This window comes from Ostrea edulis, chromosome 4, assembly GCF_947568905.1.
Source record: "Ostrea edulis chromosome 4, xbOstEdul1.1, whole genome shotgun sequence".
NCBI classification, from domain to species: Eukaryota; Metazoa; Mollusca; class Bivalvia; order Ostreida; family Ostreidae; genus Ostrea; species Ostrea edulis.
The window spans coordinates 74,442,445-74,464,734 of record NC_079167.1 but is presented as its reverse complement, the minus strand read 5'-3'; the positions used below and the strand labels follow the sequence as shown (position 1 = coordinate 74,464,734).

The following is a 22,290-nucleotide window of genomic DNA, read 5'->3' as shown; positions in this document are numbered from 1 at the left end:
ATGGCTGCATTTAATAAAACACTGACAACACCTTCACTGAGACAAACACATACTTCCTCTGTTAGCAAAATGTGAAACAACTCAGTTTGGTGCATGTGTAACATTTACCTCCTCTTTGGCACCTATGTCTTCGTTCTTCAGTGTTTTCACTGCCACGGGGATACGACTACCATTTCTCAGCGTGCACTCACCCTTAGCAACAGACCCAAACTGACCGGATCCTACAAATACACACATGTACATGTAGTCAGGTATAATATGAAAATCTGCTTATCTATCAATATAGTGCACTAATGGTAATGAATATTTTGATAATGTATAACTGTCACCTAATACTAATTACATGTAGTTTTCATCTAATTAGGATCAGAGATGGCATATTTTTCATACATATTTCTACTGCTACTAACCTAAATTTTCCTGATCAAGTTTGATTTGAGATCTTTGTAGAGAGAACATCTCATCGTCTCTGGGAACAGTGTCATAAATCTTCATCAGGTTGTTGGCATCAATATCAAGCATTGACCGATGTCGTTCAGAGGGATGATCTGCATGGTCCAATCACAATTTAATACAATGGACTCCATATCACAGTACAATATAAACATACCAATTGTTTACCTCCTTACCCTCAAAACTGTGCAATACATTTATCATATGATTGAATAATTCCAAGCTTTTTGATTGGCTGAGATACCTCCAGGTAAATATAACACAGTGATGTAACAGAAATACTTTGAAAATCAAGGATCAATCAAGGATCTGTGGAATTCTTTCACTAAGACATGTAAATGTAGATTTCTGTAGAAATGTAACAGAAAATACTAATATATTAGGCAAAATAAAATTGAAATTACAGTTCTCAGGCTCGCTCACATTTGTTTCGAGTTTGCCGCATTGCCGACTTTATCGATTTTTCAATAAAGTAAAAAGTTCATAATGATCTTGCATATCTAGGGGAAAAAATCCGCATTCATTATGAATTTCACACCTTGCATTAGGAATTCTCTTGCATCTTTGTAACTTCCGAATCAAGTTAGGTTCATGAGTAAGGATTATATACAATTTCTTACCCCAATTCAAAAGGTTCTGCAATAGCTTAAAGTGACTGAAAATTGTAAAACCGTCTGCACAATTGTCACAGCCAATTAGACCAGTGCCACTATAATTACCCATATTGACTTCACTATTCCAAACTGTCAAGTTAATGAGGTTTGGATACAACTAGAATATCAAGAACAACATGTATCTTTTTAAGACTTGTTATTAGCATAAGTTGAGTACTATAATGAATTATTATTTATCAAAATTAATTTTTGAGTCTCTAAATCGTTTTGGGTCATTCATCCTTTTTGGGTATTTAGTGCCACCAGTCAAAATGGCTGTCAAATGTGAAAGTGACGGTTTTACAATTTTCAGTCACTTGAAATTGGAGCTATTAAGGTTCTCATTTTATGAATTGGGGTAAGAAATTCGAATTAAAAATTTTATCTAATGTTGCACATTCTATTTAATTGCTTGTTACAATGCACAAACATTCTATTTAGTGGTACAATGACTAAGACCAGCTAAGATTCAGTTACAATAATGGACATTTTTCTGAATTAATTTCTGCATATCTTGGGAAGGATACGAAATTTTGGGATGAACTTTGGTAGTAATGTAGATTGTTTATGTGTAAATATTCTAGAATACAGAGTAGAAGTTTATATCATTTGGTTTATTGTTTTTTTCATTGATCAGTTAACTTAGGTACCCTCTACATAGTCTCTAACTAGTTCAGATGACCAGCCTCAAATTCTGTTGTTGATGACCAAGATAATGGAAAGTCTACTGTGTTTATGATTCAGTTATAGAACTTTACATTTAATGTTTTATACCGACAACATTGGCATTTTAAAAAATGCCTCCCTCATCTACTTTATTGGTATAAAAATGAATAAAAAGCCTCCCTAGCTCATCTGTTTTGGATAAAATTGATCTGAGAACCAGAGAATTAATTTGATGTGGCCTTAGTATACCTTACCTTGTTCCTCCCAAGTTTCATCTTTAATACCTCGAGGTAATGGCGGTAATGGAGCTCGGACCCGATTTGATGGTCGTCGGCCAGTGGATCGGATTGGAGGGACAGCTGGGGGTGAATCAAAGCTTTCTAAAGGCGGCTGTGGGGCTCGGAAAGCTGGAATACCTGCTCCATCCTACAGCGTGAAATGGGAGATTTAAAAGTCAACCTCTAGGAAAAACTGATAAATTCTATGCTAAGAGACAAAGTCTGTTCATTCAGTCTGCAAAATCATGATCATTTGTACATTTGATAATAAATTTAAATACATTCAAGGCTTTGTAATGCTATGTTGATAATTAGGTATGGAGGAATCTTATAAGAACTGTGAAATATGCACCAGAAAATTTCCCTCTACGCTCATGAGCTCTACTTGAACATATCACATAGATATTCATACAGACATACAGTCAAACCTCGTTATCTTGAACTCGACAGGACAGAAAAAAACCCTGAGATATCCGAAGTTTCAAGATATTGAGGGTAAAATACTTAAAGAATAAGTGGCTGGGACTCCCAAATCACTTTGACATGTCCATGGTATTTGAGATATTGGTGTTCAAGATACAGTAACTCAACTGTGTCTGTTATGCTATTGTTGGAAATCAATGTCTATAACCAGTCCTGTCTGAAATCTGAAACTTTATACAGAACAAATGTGATCTTGATGTTTTACAGTTTAATCCTGTCGAATAGCACTTACGTGTGCATCTTGTAAACTTCCACCTCGGGACCTCGAGATCTGTTCCGTTGAGCCGTATGCTGTGTTGCCACAGTTATAATCCATATACTCTGCAATGTGTTTTCTTTTTTAATATTATATATCAATATTGCCTACAAAGCAATCAGTTTTATATAAACAATTTCCTCTCATTATCTATCTTTTTTAACATTATATATCAATATTACCTACAAAGCAATCAGTTTTATATAAAAAATTTCCTCTCATTATCTACCTACATATGGTTACACATACAATGTATTGATCAATCTAAAAATGCTTAAACTTTCTACATGTAGCAACAACCACGCTCGCTAGGTGGCGCGTCATGTTCTATTTTTATTTTTACAGGAAAAGTGGGACGAGGTTCCACCTTATTTTTTACGGGCTAGTATGGATAAACCTAGAGCCTACGAATGATGCGAAGTCGATCGTTCGGATCTAAAATAGCTATATTTAGCGTATCTCACGTGATTAGGCACATTCTACAAAATCCCATTGAGATTGAAGCGATTAAACAGAGCGAGTATATGTAAACATTTACTTAACGGTGAAATACGCAACAAAGAGTGACATATTAATACATTTTATGCATGAATAAATTATACTGAGGTCAAACATGGACGATAATTGCCCATGTTCATATAGTATTTGATTGATTTAGATATCCAGGGAAAGATAACTCCCATTATTAACGTACTCACAACGTACCGGTGGTATACATTAATACAATGTTTATACATTTCTGAATGATGAGTGAATCTTTATTTTCATCAGAATCTTTTCCATAACACTCACAGACCAGGTCCCCATACTCCTACCAGTGTCAATCTGTGACTGATAGCAGTGCGGTATTTAATTTGATATAGTTTAGAGGAAATTCGAAATATGGTAGTGACATTTCTTCCTCACTGAATTAGCTGGATTTTTAGCGTTTAAAGAGAAGTGGGGTATGGACTGGGGGGTTAAAAATGCTATTTGCCAAATTTTCAACAATATTAATTACAAGGCAAGGCAAAAGGGGTCATAAGCTACAGATGATGCAATTTTCACTTGCAAGTTGCACTGCCACTAGTTACACTTAATTAGTGACTTACTTACAGATAAATAAAGTAACTTACAAATATTTTATTTATTGATTTATCTTTCATTTCATTTCATTTTTTTTTTTAATATTATGGTTTGTACTTGAAGAGTCATCGCAATAAAGGGACATTAATTATTAGTGTTACAAAAAAATCTGATCATGCAGTTTTTAAATTTCTGAATTTTGAAAAAATAAAAATGAATAAATAATAGATTCTGATACCACTCAGCCCCCCGACTGGCCAGAGAGTTTTGCTTCTGTCAGTTCTGATGCAACTAGCTCAGCCCCCAGACTGGACAGAGAGTCCACTGTTTCGGTAAATTCTGATAATGATGCAACTCGATCGATCAGACACCCCCCCAACAGCTCTACCAAAAGTTCTCGGAAAAGACTTGCTGATGTTTAATAAATCAGTTTTCCTATTACTTTTACTCCTGTTCATCAGTTCATTAGGCTATGACCCAATCTGATTAAATTTAAGATCGCTGATCCGCTCCGTATTCCTCTTCCTTTCCTGTATCTGTGAAGTCCAGAGGTGAGATATATTCTTTCCAAAACAACTAAGAATGTTCATGGAGCAATTTAGTATTAATTGTTTTCCTTTTATGTTGTATGCCTTATTTCAAGAAATAACTTTCAGGTCACTTTTTAATGTGAAATGGAACATTTTCAATTTTTGACAACCTGACGGTAGGGGTGTTTAAGACACTATACCTCATTTTCTGTAAGGAAGTGGAGTAAAAGGAATTCAGAATTGGATTCAGCATACTCAAAATTGGTAATTACACCTGCTTTTTATTGTTTTTGGGTAATGGTGTTTCAAGAAATAAAGTTGGGTCACTTTTTGATGCAAAATGAAACATTTTCCTTTTATGGCAACCTGACGGTAGGGGTGTTTAAGACACTATACCTCATTTTCTATAAGAAATTGGAGTAAAAGGAATCCAGATTTGAAATCAACATACTCAAAATTGGTAATTGCACCTGATTTTTATTGTTTTGGGTAATTTTTAAAAAATGGGTGGTGGTTGCTACTACATGATCAGACAATTTGTTCAGTTCAAAAATCAATGAATCAGAAATCTATTTCTTATAATAAACTTGCAATGAATCAGAAATCTATTTCCTACAATGAACTTGCAATGAATCAATTAATGAAAAGCAAAGCATATTAGAGAATTCTTTCATAATTACAAAGAACAACACAAGAGGATCATACTTCTCCATTTTCCTTTGTCAAAGTTAGGTGCCGGACAGGGTAGAACAAGTTTACACAAAAGTCCATCGGCTTTGTTGTGGTAATGATCAACCATCTAAAGATTAAACAATCTGTCAATTTCACCTCAAACCACATGAACTATATAACTATATAACCTATTATTGATTGATAGTTCACGTACTGAGCAGATTATGTAGGCGATATTTTCTAAACATTTTTGTGAAATTTGATGTTAATTCCATTTATATCTAGTTTTATTCTTACGATCATGATGCAGTCAAACTTTGGTCCTCCCAAAATATGGAATTTATCCTTTTTTTCAATCATGTAATGCCTAGCTTCTCCTTTGTGACTCAGAGACAGAGCAAATGTTTTCTTATCCTCTCGAAGTCGAACCCTGTAAAGAAATAGACAGTTCTTCAAAACAATCTGTTTAAACGGAAACTTCACAGAACAAATTTTGTTCTGCTATGTGAACCATAGCAGAAAAAAATTTGTGAGGTAATCTTTAGACTTGTATTATCTTAAAAGTTTTCACAAAACAAGAATTAGGAGATCTAAGTTAGTAATTTCTGCTACTGAGGTCTCAACCATGGCAGATTAGTTTAATATTTCACCTGAATCAAATTTTTATTTATTTTAGACTTGACTTTCTATCAGAGGCAATTATGATATAGAAAATATCTGACTCAGTAGTTGTACACATGTACCAATTAGTAAAACTCACAAGAATTTTCCATCCTCGTGACCGTCTGCCATGAGTCTCTTGTCAGCTTCATCCCGACTGATGCTGCCATGAAACCATGGCATCTGTACGTGCAAGTCCTTTGCCACCATCACCATCAAGTGATCTCTCTGAGCCCCGAGAGCAGTCTCCATTCTTACATTCTGTACACACAAAACATTTCATTTAATCAATTCATGTTTTAGACAATAGACCATGATAAATAAGTCGTAGAATGCTAAATTTCAGACAGAGCAGTATACACTCAGAAAAGTTAACCTGTACATCATTTTGAATATTGTCTAGATTTGCATCTTATGTTCATTTTTGTAACTACCTATTGTAACTTGACAGATATCAACATGTTCCTTAAAGGTGTTTTTTGTAACTAACATGATTAAACAGTTGTCAAAACATCATTACATAGAAAGAAAATATAGTTGACACCTTCATTTTTTCTGCCTTTTTCAACAGTTCATTTTCAAGATCTGTGTATGTCATTCCTCTAAATGCAATGGCAGGTTGAAATTTGGAGCGGTTACACTGTTTAGTTGGTTTTGTGACAAACCCATCGATATTGCTTTTGTGATGTTCAATCAGTTCCAGCGGTCCAGCGAAGGGCTTTCCCTCTGCGATCATGAACTGTCCATCTAATCTTTTCTCTATACTGTAGTGGTGAACACTGAAAAAGTAAATGTAGTAATGATGACATCAAGCAAAACAGAATACATGTATGGCAAAATCATTGGGAAATTCATTTTGCATCTAAAATCATCTTAACCATTTAGTGCTGTACCTGTTATATATATGCAAAATACTTTTAATGACGTGAACATACATGAGATTTATCATGGATTGATCGGAGGAATCTTGTGGATCACGGATTGATCAGAGGAATTGTGGATCATGGACTGATTGGAGGAATTGTGGATCATAGATTGATCAGAGGAATTGTGGATCATAGATTGATCAGAGGAATTGTGGATCATAGATTGATCAGAGGAATTGTGGATCACGGATTGATCGGAGGAATTGTGGATCATGGATTGATCGGAGGAATTGTGGATCATGGTTTGGTCGGAGGAATTGCGGATCACGGATTGATCATTGTAATTTGTAATTGTAATTTCTCAGATTTTCGGAGGATAGCAATTAATGTAATGATAATAATGAAAAAAATATTGAAGAGAATAAATTTACACCTTTGTTAAATCACTGTAGTTTGCACCTATTTATTCAAAATACAATAAGATGTCAATTTCACATGAAGCCCATGAAGATTTAGGCACTGAGGTATAACTAATTAGGGAGGCATATCAAATTGGTGCTGCATACCATCAGTGACAATGTAAATATAAATGCAGTAATTACAGTGAGTGTACTAAAGCCACACACACTAAAGGATTTCACTGGACTGTTTTATCTGCAGGGGATGAATTTAAGTAATTTTTGTATATTTCTGGATCCAAACATCATGACTATGTACAAAAATTATTCCATCAATTTTGGTGGGTTTTCCCCCTATTCATTTCATACAAAATGACATGTTTTCAATAAATGTATGGGATTTCATTTCTTGACCTTTTCAACACCACCATAAAATGTTGAATTCTTTACAGATTCTTTATCATTGTTTATATGTAACATGAAATCATTTGCATTCAGAGATTTTACCACATTGTATCTACTGAATATTAGATCATAGTAAGTATGGAAAATGAAATTTCCATTTATCAGAATATTTGTACTATTTATAAAATGAGATATTGATCTATATTTAATGAAAAATGATTAAACTACAGATGTTTAGAAAAATGATGCAGTTTTGTATGAAAAACAAAAAGACAAAAAAATTTAACCAATACTTTCCGTGTCTCTCTGTATGTATACCTTGATCTAGTCAATGTGTAATATTAAAACATGTATTTAATAATTAATTAATCAAGAATTTAGATATACATGTCCAAAGTTGTTGAAGCAATACTCTGTATTTCACTGATGCTTTAAAAATGCAAAAGAAATCTCCCAAAATAAAAAACCAGAAGAACTATATAAATATGAATGTGGAAAATGGGGGAAATAAAAGACTTTTTGAAAAACCTTCCAGTTTTTCTTATAATTTGGAGCTCAGTCTTGCTGATCTTATTCAGAACTTGATCATATGAATGTAAGCAGAATTCCTCCAGTTTGTTGTCACTGACACCATATCAAAATTCAAATTTCTGTCTATACTTGGCACATTTGTTTATGCAGATATAATATGCCAACATGTTATAACCATATTTATGCAACTCCAGAAACAAAGATAATACTTGTTATTGTGACAGATGCTAATGGCATAGTTTCCCAGAGGACTGATGCTTTCTCTCAACAGAAACAATCCCTCCTCTGCCCCCCTGTCCCTCAGAAACCATTCAGCCTCCTCTCTTGTGATCCGCCCATAAAAGAATGATGCTGCTGACGGTTTGTTGAACTTGAAAGCCATTTCACTTATTTCCTATTTGTTACATGCATTCTGTTATACATCTGTAAAACAAAACAAAATTTTGATTTAGCATTATTTTGCACAAGTGATTTATTTATCATAGGGTTTCAGAATTCAATGTATAAAGTTCGAGTCAGGTGAGTGATTTCATCAACTGGCACTAAAATGGGGGTCTCCTTGAAGGCGTGAAGTTCCACACTTTATAAAATGAAGTTTTCGAGCATTTTTACTCAATTTAAATAAAACAGGTTGACCACAGTGCTTAATGTTGAGACTGGTGCACAACAGTGTACAGAGCTAAAACCCAAATATCGAAAAAACATAAATTTTTGTATTCTTTAAATACACATTCAGATAACTTTATGTTTATAGCAAGTATTTCTGAGAAGTTCAATAGGAAATTATTTCTTTATCACATAACAAAAAATATCAACAAAGGCACCAGAGTGTGGCATCCCTAGCCCTCGGAAATGGACCAACATTGAGCACAATGTATCTGGATCAGTGTTAGACATGCAACATAACATCATTACAGGGTTTGACATTAACTTTTTTGAGCACTAGACCAATCAGGCTACTTCAAATGATTTTTGCTAGACCTGATCTTACATCCACTAGCCCTGACCAACTTTCCAGAAAAAATCTGATAGATTCTCCCTATCTAAATACTTAATTTAAATGACAAACATTAAGTTTGAACTAAAACGCATCTAATTGTCTCAAAAAAATCATTCAATTTGATGCGAGGCCTCTGCTGGTGGACTGTTAGTTCCCGAGGGTCTCTACAGACCAGTAGCCAAGTACTTCGTTACAAGCTTGAAAATACGGATGTATATTTAATTGCTGTTATAAAATTTAGAAATTCATTTCAAAATTAAGGATAATCTCCCTCACGCATAGCTCTTATCCTTAGACGAATTTTTTGATACATAGTTTTTCCCTATAATAGCTCCAAAACTTCATTGTTATTTCGGATTTCAAACATTTCTAAATGGATTAAAGAATTTCCGTGCCGGTAAGAATTAAAGAAACTGAAAATATGTTTGAAAGTAAAAGCATGTAAACCTTATACGGTACCAATTTCTTATATTCAATTCAAATGAACTGTTTTTTGGGTTTTTTTTATGAAAATGAATTCAATAATTCTATTTAACCAAAACATAACTTTACACACATTAACATTGTGTAGATGTCGTAGAACATCACTTCCGACCGCAACTTATTAGAACTAAAAATAGAGATTGTCATCAGGCAATTTAAAATTGCTCGCAAACTCTGTACAGTTTTTTTTTTAAGAATGAAATATCTTATGATTTAAAGTAAAGTTTCTTAAATTTGTTTATTTTTTAAACAAGACCAGTTGGACTAGTAGATCAACATTTTACCCGACCGGTCCGGTCATTTAGTAGACTCGGTCGGTCGGACGTGCCTAAGTGTCAAACCCTGCATTATATCTTCTCATACTGCATTTAGATAGAACAATAATCTTAAAAACAACACAGCCTCAGAAAATCACCCCCCCCCCCCCCCTCCCCCCTTGTATCCTTTACAAAAGAGTCACAATAATTTTGGCCGCAAGCGAAGCCTCAAAACTACAACATATAAACCCAACATTACAAAATGATGCATTCGAAGTTTGAATTGTAACTAAACTGTGCCTGTGTTTAATAATTTAAGAATCCAAAAGTAATATCACATTCACAGAAAATTATGATTTTGGAAAGTTCTACGAATCAAATTGAAGAATAGTTACGTAATAATTAACCATGATAAGTCCCTGAACATACCAAGATAAGGTTGCTTAATCAAACAGTCCAAAACAAATCAGTTGTGTTCAGATATTATGTAAAAATTCACTTAAAAACAATCACAGAATAAGTTTTTCTTCCTCTTTATCAAGGAAGTGAAAATATCTTAGTGATTTACATGTATAAATAACCCCAACTTTCATTGGCTAAATTTAGAAATAATTGACCAATCAAAAATATTTTGACTATTAGGAGGAAGTTTTCATTTCATTAATTCGTACAAAAAAGATTCGGATACAAGTACACCGTAGTATAACTAACTCCTATTTTATCACTATAATCTAATATGCAAGGGCTCTAGAGATCGATACGGTGTGATAATATCTAATCGAAGAACTTGATCTGCACTTGCTTGATCTTTAAAGAGATAGAATGTCCCTATGTTTCGCAATTTTGCCCTGTGCAATTTAAGAAATAGGCATATCATTCTAGATCTATAAATAAAACATATATATTGACTATGTGAATGAGAAAATACATGTAATAAAATGAAATCAACGCACAGAAGTCAATATATGTGGTGTTTTTCATTTTTCAAATTCCCGCCAAAAGTCATCGATAAGTAGAGAGGTTCCGAATATTGCCAAAAGTAGGATAAGGATGGCGCACAGATGCTGGGAAAGACAAATGAGACCAAGTTGATGAACATTATGACGTCTTTTACATTTTCTAGGGGTATATTATTTATGAATCATTTATTAGTCATTCATTGATAAGTCTGTGCATATTTGTATCGATGAAATTGCATGGCTTTACATCGTGCATTTCCAAAAAATGAAAGTAGACCAATTAAGTGCAGTGTGAAAATACTGTCCTTCATAGAGTGTTATGAATGGTTTGCATGATTATCAGAAATACAACAATCTCATTATGATGTTATACCATTTGTATAAGTGTGTGAGATTAGATCTACATTCTGATGTCCCTTAGCCATAATTAATTATAGCTGCAGAAAAGTTGGGCGGGGGTGGGGACGTGGCCGAGTAGACCAGAGAGGTAGATTTATCCATCATGGAAACTTGATTTAAGACATAACTTTTCTGGTGTTATATCTCCATATTTTCCTATTGCTACATCTAAATATTTCAACATTACTGGTGAAGGTGTTGGTCCAAATATTTAGTCACTGTCGAGCCGAATCTCAGCTGAGATTATTCTGAACCATTAAAAAGCTGATATTGGATTAGTACTGAGTCAGTCAGATGGGAAGGGGGGGGGATAGAGAGAAAACGGCTAAGGGAACTAGTGATAAGTGTGTACATGTTGGGGTGAGGAATTTAATAAGCATTCCTCACTGCCACCTTCCTCCCCATCTCAATCATGTAATAGTGAAATCCTTTAGTATTTTATAGACAAAAGGGGATAAAATCAGGATAATTCATTTTAAAATTACTAATTTTCTATGGAACAAAAAAGTCTTTATACTGAATATGCACTGTAAATTACATGTTAAAGCATTCAAAACATGGGTGTAGTCATCAACATTAGCCTTTGTTTAGATCCAGAGGAAAGATATGCATTGATGAATCTCAAGGGGAAAAGCCTTCATTTGCTTCAAAGCAGCTGCACTAATATTGTTGAGTGATGGATAATTCACAGCTTTGTGATGAATTGGAGGGTTATCAGTGGCCATTATGTATGTTGTAGGAATGGTTATATCCCATTAACAGAATGTGTAGGTTCTATAAAAGGAAAAATAGGCATGGTAAATTAGTAGTCTGGGTTAAATTTTGTAGGATAAGTGACACTGTACAATATGTATATATAGAGCAGAGAAATTTATAGCTCCTTATTGTGTCTTGAAAAGGTGACTGACTAATTAAATGTGTTAACAGTGGAGTAAAGGAAACAATGCTGCATTGCAATAAGGAAAAAGAAATGACCTTTTGCACAACTTTAATACCCTAGTGTAACAAAAAGTGGTGCAGGTTTTCATGCTGAAGATATTTAGTCAAATTGCCATGTGTGACAAGTTATAATGAAGTCGCATTTCTCTTGACGCCTGGTCTGACACCCATATATTGGTGTAATGCTGTTGAATTGTAGGAAAATTAATGGCGACTATATATCTATATATTCAGTGGAGCATGTGTTCAATGGATTATCAGTGATTACAGAGGTCTTTTCGTTTGGTGTTTGCTTTTACCAAGTGATTAGAAGTACATGATGTGTAGAAAACAGCAATAACATGATTCAGATTCCCAATAATTGACACACACTGCCATTAATAATCAAGTATTGGGATCTACTTGAAATTAATGAAGAGCTTTATGTTTGCACTTAATATTAAAAAGAAGTCTATAAAACCAATACTCTCAAAGCTATTGAGATACCTGAGACTGATAATTTAAGGATGAAAGCAGCATGAAGGACAATAACAAGAAATTCTCTGAAAAGAAGATCTCGAGTGAATAAGAAACAAATAAACAGTAAGCACTTGTCTACTGGACTAGGGTGCTGGATATTTGTAAAGATTGTAATACTGGATTGTAAAACTGGATATATATGTACGGAAGAGGTATTGTATTACTGGATATTTATAAAGAACAGGTGCCTGTAATACTGGATATTTGTAAAGAACAGGTGCTTGTAATACTGGATATTTGTAAAGAACAGGTGCTTGTAATACTGGATATTTATAAAGAAAAGGTGCTTGTAATACTGGATAAAGAACAAGTGCTTGTAATACTGGATATTTGTAAAGAACAGGTGCTTGTAATACTGGATAAAGAACAAGTGCCTGTAATACTGGATATTTATAAAGAACAGATGCTTATAATACTGGATATTTGTAAAGAACAGGTGCTTGTGATACTGGATATTTGTGAGCAACAGGTAATCATTATACTAGTAGTGCAATGGATAAGGTGATGCAACAATTATGGATGAGGAAGCATCCCAGGAATTACTAAAGTTGGAGGAGAATGAAACACTCCAAGATCATGATGGCAGTGTATCTAACAAATATGTGCCCCAGTTGCAAGGTTCTGTTGTGCATAATGTGAGGAAATCCAAGTATCAGAGATTGAGTAAAGAGACAAAAAAGAAAAAGTGCCCCTGTTGTTCCTTGTGTTGTGTGGCTAGCCAGGAGCAGCAATTGGACGAGGATCTAGTGGATAATGTCATTCCTAGGCAGGAGATGTGTCTCGGGGTGTCCACTACTAAACATGCTTGCACTGTCCAGCAAATCGGCAGTGAATGTATTGAACAACGGACTCGGTCAATGGTAAGAGAGGTCAACTGTACTGGACAAACACCATTGATGTGTGGAAGAAAGGATATTTCTTCCGGACAGAGACCACATTCAGGTGAAGGTCAATAGTTAATATACCAGTGTCAAGAGGGAGTATATTGAGTTTTAAGAGAAAATTAGTGTATTTATAGTAGAATTTTGAACTACTGTAGAACATAAATTTCTTGCATAAAGTTCTTTGTTTACAATTGAATACACATAAAAATATATGAAGTACTATAAGTGATGAATAGTATATAAATGAAACACGAAATTAATCAACATTTCATAGAAAAATTATTTGGTATGGTATTGACCATCCTCACAAGTCAAGGTTTTGTGATTACATATCCTTCAGGGTACATAATACGTAATCACAAAACCTTGACTTGTGAGGATGGGTATTGACTGAAGTCTCCCTTTCATTATCAGTTCAGATGTGCGATTGTCTCCCCTCTCGTTATCAGTTCAGATGTGTGATTATCTCCCCTCATTATCAGTTCAGATGTGTGATTATCTCCCCTCTCATTATCAGTTCAGATGTGTGATTATCTCCCCTCTCATTATCAGTTCAGATGTGTGATTATCTCCCCTCTCATTATCAGTTTAGATGTGTGATTATCTCCCCTCTCATTATCAGTTCAGATGTTTAATTATCTCCCCTCTCATTATCAGTTCAGATGTGTGTATTATCTCCCCTCTTATTTTCAGATCAGATGTGTGATTGTCTCCCCTCTCATTATCAGTTTAGATGTGTGATTATCTCCCCTCTCATTATCAGTTCAGATGTGTGATTATCTCCCCTCTCGTTATCAGTTCAGATGTGTGTATTGTCTCCCCTCTCGTTATCAGTTCAGATGTGTGATTATCTCCCCTCTCGTTATCAGTTCAGATGTGTGTATTGTCTCCCCTCTCGTTATCAGTTCAGATGTGTGATTATCTCCCCTCTCGTTATCAGTTCAGATGTGTGATTATCTCCCCTCTCGTTATCAGTTCAGATGTGTGTATTATCTCCCCTCTTATTATCAGTTCAGATGTGTGATTATCTCCCCTCTCATTATCAGTTCAGATGTGTGATTATCTCCCCTCTCATTATCAGTTTAGATGTGTGATTATCTCCCCTCTCATTATCAGTTTAGATGTGTGTATTATCTCCCCTCTCATTATCAGTTCAGATGTTTAATTATCTCCCCTCTCATTATCAGTTCAGATGTGTGTATTATCTCCCCTCTTATCAGTTCAGATGTGTGTATTGTCTCCCCTCTTATTATCAGTTCAGATGTGTGATTGTCTCCCAGCCCTTTTCATTATCAGTTGTCATTCCCCCCCCCCCCCCCCCCCCCCCCCCCCCCCCCCCCCCCCAAGTTCTAGCACCTGCCATGCAAACTCAAAAGAGACTTGTTAAATTCTGTCTCTGTCAATTACACTGTACAATCTGATATCAGAGTATCCATGATATACTGATCTGAAGATTTTAACCACCATCATTTCTTCTGACCGATAAAAGACTGAGGTATATATTTTAAAATATTGTTGGCACTGGTCAAATTAACGAAATGACCAGTATGTAAGAATTGTATAAAAACATACAATATTATTTTGAATTCCAATTGTTAGTACTTTGCAAAAGTACACAAACTACAGCATAGGAAGTGATGAGATATGGATAGCTTAGTGGCTTTACAATTTTGAGGATCAATGCTACAATAGAGAAATTTGATATATTTGATATAATAGATGAAAAGTGGAGGATATATGTGCTACAATATTTTGAAATTGAAAATTTTCAAATTTATAGTAAGTTTAAAAAATGCGATTTTATTAGAAAACAATCTGGAAAAAAATTAAAACTCCTGCTGGACTCGAACCCAGATCTACAGTTAAGCAGTCGACATGCTAACCTACTGAGCTACTCAGCTATGCAATGATATTTGAAATGAATAGACAAATGTTGCTGATATTTATATTTTCATCCATATTTTAAAAGGAAGTCATGCAGCCATTTAATATGATGATGTAGAGTACCTTCTTTGATAAAGCAAAAATTGTAATCTATGAGTCTTTGAAGGAGTTTTATAAACAATAAGGCTACCCCTGCTTTGTTTTGTTTTTATTGTTATGGAATTTAAAACAAAATACCAGCTTTTTAGCAATGGGAATGGGGTATTTTTTTTCACCCCCCTTTTAGTGCGTAAACATTCTGTTAAAACACCAAATTTGTGATGAAATATTAATTCTGTGCTGTACATTCTGATTGAAATTGAAGCAATATTTGTTGAATAACTCAACAACAAGAGTAGGGGTTTTTTTGGGGGGGAGGGGGGGGGGGTGTTGAGGTATGTGTAAAAATAGCTGCAGAAGGTAGGGGCTTGAAATGTTACTGAGGCGAGTCAAATTGGTATAAAAAAAAAATATTATTTATCACTGGCTTACAATTCTGACATAAAAAAGGTTGACATGTTTACTTATATTTGTTCAGAAGAAAGGGGGTGTATAAGATAGGCGAGACCTTGTAATTAAAATGAAGGGGGGGGGGGGGGATACTGTACTATAATGTATTTTTAACAACCAATAAGAAAAAAAATAGCTTAATTTGTAAATAAATGTCACAATAATTTTTGTAGTTAATTAAACCATTATGTTATCATATCTAAAAAAGATGATGGCCAAAATTAATGCTAGTACATGGATTTAATAACACATTGACTATTACAATTAGCATATATTCACATCCTAGGTACTCAGTTTTAAATTTGCCCATTTCCGAGAAAGGGAAAATGAAGGCAAAATTTACTTCATATACAGTGACTCTTTGATAATTTTGCAGAACTTGTCAATATCATATGGTAGTGCTACTTATGGTAAACCTATAACAAATATTTCTGAAATGACGGTGGATTGCAGCACTTTTTTTACGGTGAAAATTTATGAAGCACACATGCTGTTACACAGAACACAGGCATTCCATCGAGTTAATTGCACATGGTCTATGTGAGACTTGCATGAAATAATTTTTATAGTGATGGATTATGTTCGATATTGATCAAGGTCTAAAATTCTCCAGTGACTTTCTCTTCTTTTTGATATAATCAATACACAGTTAACAGTCATGTGTGTATGCCATCCTCGTAAAACACAGAAATTTAACCCATTTAAGGTACTCAATAATTCACTTTCCAATGCAGAACAGTGTAAATACCTGAATAAATTATGTGGATTCCTGGGGATTGTTGGTTTTACATACCTGAGGGTAGGCGGTGCTCGGCAGACACCCTAGATCAATACTCCTCTCTCCGAGAGCTCAATCATCGGTCCTATAATCACTTGTTTACCCTGATCACAAGATGTGTAGCAATAATACAGACATGCTTGCTGCTGTCAATGAGTTCCCAGACTGCCTCATTAAATCACAGCGAGTTGTGTGTAATGTTCAGCAAGGGGGATAACTCCAAATCTTGGCATTAGAATTTCCTGTTGAACGTAGGCTGGTGGAGATGCATCTGTGGATTAAGTGGCGGTGATACTTTAAATGTTTGTACACTGTGGTGGTAGACCAATGTGGTGGTGGATGTGTGGTGCATTGACAATATCATGGTGATTGCTAGATATGGAGAGAACACCTATATCAGTATATTTTGCTCAATAACAAGAATTTAACACAAAGTATGGAGCTACTGGCATATAATCAAGCAAAATTTGCCAATGTAATTCAGAATATAAAACTGGAATTGCAAGAAAAAGGTGAGAATGACTAAACTTTAAATGTGATCATTATTTGTAAAATAATGTCTTGCTGTTTTTCTCGTTACTCAATTTCAAAGGATTTTGGCTTTCCATATTTTATGAGAGTTACATATGGACAGAGTTCATGTACATAGAGTGTTGGACACTGTGCTAAAGCTTTTGTTGAATTATTTCCCGGCCCACAGTTTTGATGTCAGGCCATGTTGACTTCAGATCTGTAGATTGCTGGAACTATACTTTTGTACATATCCTCCACTTTTCATTCGTGTAATTTTTCTCTAGTGTTTCATTCCTTCCTGTCGTCTCAGACGTACATTGGAAAATTGCAACCCTTTTAAATAAAGGGTCATTTTCAGGTTTGTTAAAGAGGGCAATGTCTATAGCCCACCTTGAGACCCCAAATGGGCCCGGGATAAAACTGGTAGGTTTTTGTAGTGAAAAACGATGCCTAAATTGAGTCCTGAAATATTTATTGGAAGATCAGATTCAGTAATGTATAGGTTGTGTGTGAAAGGAGGATGCAATTACCACCAAGACTTTATGACAACCCAGGGGGATATAATCTTATTACTTTTAATAGTTTTATCCATATCATTACTGTTCTATTCAATGCTCTCACTTTACATATCATGGTTGTAAATGTGTACGGTATACGATAGACCACAAAATCTATAAGTTTTTTATGTAGATGTAAACAATGAGTCAGGTATGTTTTTCTGTCATCATTTGGGAAGAAGACAGTTGTTAGCTCTAGAAAAAATTGCATGGCACACCTGGAGGGTGTGTCCTGACCCCCCCCCCCCCCCCCCCCCCCCCCCACAAAAAAAAGATATCACTGTGTCTTCCTTTTGGAATTTTATGGCTATACATCATCAAATTGTGTCCAAATCTTAGTTGATGCATCGATAGGGATAGGGGGGGGGGGGGGGGGGGGGGGGTCACTGTGTCCTCCTGAAATTTTATAAATATACGTAATCAAATTGTGTGCTAGCTCTAGAAAAAATTGCATGTCACACCTAGAGGGTGTGTTATGAACCCCCCAAAAAAGATATCACTGTGTCTTCCTTTTGGAATTTTATGGCTATACATCATCAAATTGTGTCATCGATGGGAGGGGGGGGGGGTCACTGTGTCCTCCTTCTGAAATTTTATAAATATACATTTTCAAATTGTGTCCGGATCATATCTTGCAAACTGGGATGCCAAGGACCATCAATCTTTGCCAGTTGGTGCATCTTTAGGGAAGGTGTGTCATGAGCCAAAAGTAGGTTTTTATGGCCTCATTTTGAAATGTTATGGCTATACTTATATCTTGATCATATTTTGAGCACTGTGAGGTCTAGGACCATCAAACTTGGGTCAGTTAATTTTTGATGGGAAGGTGTGTCACAACCTAAAAATAGGTCACTATGGCATATTCATTTCAAAATTAAAATTGTACAGTACGTGTCACAGCTTGTGACTTCAAGAATGCAACATGGCGCAGCATGAGCATGTAGCGGTACACTTTATTGATATGAATGAATCAAATGCTTAATCAAAGTAATTTTACTTCAAGGCTTATAGAATTCGATATGAGTAAAAATTCTGCAATGTTTGTGTGACTATATATTAGAAGATGTACAAGTTGAGTCAAAATTATACTGCTAAATTTAAGATATGCTAGAAGAAATATACACATGTAGTGCATGTATAGTTTTGGAAATAATCTTTTAAAAATCTTTTCCTAAACTATAGCAGTATAAAGATGGAGTGTGATGATCTCCATATAAGGTCAAAACCTGCAGTCAACCTCCTGATAAATACAGCAGCCGTTCCATAAGTACAATTGTATTGGATTTCATGCAGTTTTCTGTTTGAACAATGATATAGAGAATTAATCTAAAGCATTCACCATGGGAAATCTATCAGAATTTAAATTTACATGTATTAATATGGATATTGGACAATAGGAATATGATTTTTTCTCCAAGGCATAGGGGATCCAGAATTTTTCACCAAACTGACCAATTTAAATACAGGGTTTTTTAAGGTCTTGATTTTAGGAAAATACCTGCTTTTAAGCATTGGGAATGGGGCCTATTTCGGCCCCCTACAGACCCTAAAAAAATCCTTGAAATACCTAGAAAAGAGGAATTTTCATTAAGATCAAAATATATATTTTTTCATAATCTTTTTGATTAACCTATTTTTCATGGCCCCGTAATCAGAGATCTGGGGGCATTTAGTTTTTGGTTTGTCTGCAAAAACTCTTCACACCACGGCTGAAATGTACGCTTCTCTCCCCTTTCACCTGTGGCTCTCTGTGTGACAATTTCTTCGTTTCTCATAAATATGAGAATGATCTAATCTGTTATCAATAGAAGTGAAACAGCTATAATGGATGTGGCAATGAAAATGTGTTCTTTTTGCACTGAAATTATAGTAAACAAAAATCCTACAGATTGATGACATATGAACAGTTTTGCGGTCGTGGTTTATTTCTTACACATGTCCGCCTGTTCCAAAAGAAAAGGGGGAGGGGTAATTACCAATACACAACACTTCTCGTCATTACTCTCCAAATATTTCATTTGAAACACCCAGTAGTTTAAAGACTGCTCACCGCCTGTTTGTGACAGAAAAACATCATTACGATCCTCACAAATGCACCTTCATAACTGCCAATATTAGATACACTTGACGTTCACAATGATTTTGTGTTCTGATTGGTCAGAGTAACGTAACCACATTCTATAAACAGTTTAAATCTTGGATTAAGTCTTGCTCGGAAGCTCAGCGATTGGCCAAATCACATCACGCATATATTTATGAGAAACAGAAGAAATTGTCAAGCAGAGAGCCACGGGTGAAAGGGAAGAGGAGCGTACATTTTAGCTGTGGCTTGCTGTGATGGCAAAAACTTTAACCTTAAATTTTTTACCTCAATGACATGACCTTGACCATGGAGTTTGGCCAAACAGGGGAACAGTGTTACACAAACACATGTTGATTTTTTCCATGGAAATGGCAAAAATGAATGCAAGGCTACAGTTTGGCTAAATACTGTAAAGGCTTTAATTTTGTGGGGCTAAAATTTCACGATTTATATCGCTCGGTATTTCCCTATGGATTAAATTTTACAAATAGACCCCTTCTCATGTATGAACTCGTACCCCTAAATACTTTGAACAGCACTTTGCAATGGTTTTATTTTTGCGATTGTTAATATAATTGCGAATATAGCGAAAATAAAACCTAAGCGAATATTTCCCCCTTTGCAGTAGTATGGATGCAGACGTAGTGTAGGTTCAATTCAGTTTGCTTGCTCCTGCCACCAGACAAAGGGTGGGCAGTGTTTTTCAAACATAAAATTGATACCTTGTTCAGGCAGTTTCCCCTCACAAAAACATCAAAAACCCCCAAAATGGTGTCAAAATTTCCCAAGGAGATTAAGTGGTTGAAGTTTTATTCAACCTATTAAAAAGAATTTTATAACATATATACTAAAATGCATCAATAATGTCTTGATAAAGAGAATATTGGACAGATAATCAATCATTAGAATTAACTCTGTATAATGTCAATTTCATGATTGTGCTTGTCATTTTGTATAGTTTAAAGTATATTTTATAAAAAGCCATAGTTATAATTACTTGTATATATATGAGTTTTTATTCATGCAAGAATTCAACATTGAAATTTTTCAATATCCAAAAATGTCAATGAATTTTTCCAAATCAAAGGGCATGGGTTAATAGCTTTTAAAATTACAAGGGCTGTTTGATATCTAATGTGTATTGTACCACAGCGCGATAACGCTTTGCACGATTTCGTGGATGATGATACTCTTGAATAGCTCTATCCAATACCTTTCCAACTTACAATATAAATACGAGCCTTCAGCTCCACATAGTTTTAAACTTATAGTCATTTCAATAGAGCCAGTTGTTGACCACTGTTGTTAAAATGGTTGGGAAATGAGTTGAGAATATTGAAGAAATTAGAGCTTATATAAATGTTCGCACAAAACTTGGTTATTCGGTAATGCAGATTTTTACTGAATTGGGGGAAGTTTATGGGTTTGATAAGGTATCTTATGAGACAGTTTGTAGGTGGAGAAAGAAATTTCTGACTGGGACAGAGTCCATCAAAGATGCAGCAAAATCTGGCCGACCTGTGACTGTAACAGGCAAAGCAAATGTCTCAAAAGTCAGGGAAATAATTGAAAGTGATGGCAGATACACAATTCGTGATATTGCCAAAGCTGTTGGCATATCGCTATCGCGGGTGCATTTCATTTTTAAGCGTATTTTGAAAGTACGAAAGATTTCTGCCAGATGGATATTGCATATATTGACAGATGACTAAAATCGGGTACGAGTACAAACCGCTAAGCAATTGCTCAAAATAGTTCCCAAAGACAATTTGCAAACATTGTTACTGGTGACAAAACATGGGTTCACTAGTTCGAACCAGTAAGAAAAATTGGAAACAAAATATGGGGAAATGAGAAATCATTATCAATTGTTTTGATTAAATAATTTCTTATCAATAACTGTAAGAGTAGATCTGAATTCAAATCAAACCACTCTAAATGCTTTTTGTCTAATAAGCCTCTCACTCAGACGATGATATGAGCTCTACTTGTTTGTAAGAGGTCTAAAGGTCAAAAGAGAAGTTACTCGGGTGAACATTACAACCCATAGGCCTTTTTTTACATCCCTGATTCTCAGACCCAGAAGTGAAGGCCAGAGATTACTGCCCTGTAGGTCAGAGTAGGGCCCCAATAAGGGTTCAAGTTCTATATATATTATATTTGATAAGGATTGGACCCCAATATAAGTTCAAGTTTGTACATTGATGAGGATGGGGCCCTAATAAGGGTTCAAGTTTCTACATATAATTGATGAGGATGGGGCCTCAATAAGCAACATTTTAGATAAAGAATAATATTAATATACTAATAGTTACCAAATTTATGAGGTATATATATTTTTCTACTAGGTTGAAAGACAATTATGCAAGGATTCTTCAGATCTTAGGATTCTTTTTTTTTTTATTCTTTGAAAAGAATGTATAGTTTGATTCGTACTTTATTATAATCACAGTCTTTAAATTTTGAAATAACAGAGGAGTACAATTATTTCCTTATGCAGAATGGGTGTGTAATTATGTTGTCAGTGTGTAAAATGATATTTGGTCATGCAAGTGTTGGGGCTTTAAGTG

At 34.9% G+C, this 22,290-nt stretch overlaps 2 protein-coding genes across 5 annotated transcripts in view; one reads left to right on the top strand and one right to left on the bottom strand.

Moving 5' to 3' along the window:
• The window catches only part of LOC125668476 (tyrosine-protein kinase SYK-like), a 39,256-nt gene extending 29,027 nt beyond the window's left edge, over positions 1-10,229 (bottom strand). The window contains exons 1-10 of the mRNA XM_056163772.1: positions 10,086-10,229; positions 8,126-8,339; positions 6,261-6,495; positions 5,817-5,977; positions 5,354-5,486; positions 5,090-5,183; positions 2,766-2,854; positions 2,027-2,198; positions 411-548; positions 109-221 (exon numbers count right to left, since the gene is read on the bottom strand). Coding sequence (XP_056019747.1) covers positions 109-221; positions 411-548; positions 2,027-2,198; positions 2,766-2,854; positions 5,090-5,183; positions 5,354-5,486; positions 5,817-5,977; positions 6,261-6,495; positions 8,126-8,298 — 1,308 coding nt within the window. The 5' untranslated portion in view covers positions 8,299-8,339; positions 10,086-10,229. The remainder of the gene's footprint in view (positions 1-108; positions 222-410; positions 549-2,026; positions 2,199-2,765; positions 2,855-5,089; positions 5,184-5,353; positions 5,487-5,816; positions 5,978-6,260; positions 6,496-8,125; positions 8,340-10,085) is intronic.
• Positions 10,230-10,671: 442 nt separating this feature from the next.
• LOC125669436 (dystrobrevin beta-like) overlaps positions 10,672-22,290 on the top strand; it is an 86,398-nt gene continuing 74,779 nt past the window's right edge. For 2 of the 4 annotated variants that reach the window (XM_056163758.1, XM_048903923.2), the window contains exon 1: positions 10,672-10,781. In XM_056163758.1, the coding sequence (XP_056019733.1) occupies positions 10,718-10,781 (64 nt within the window). In that variant the 5' untranslated portion in view covers positions 10,672-10,717. Of the gene's footprint in view, positions 10,782-16,600; positions 17,080-22,290 lie in introns of those variants that run through there. The other 2 variants (XM_056163756.1, XM_056163757.1) reach the window with 2 other exon arrangements.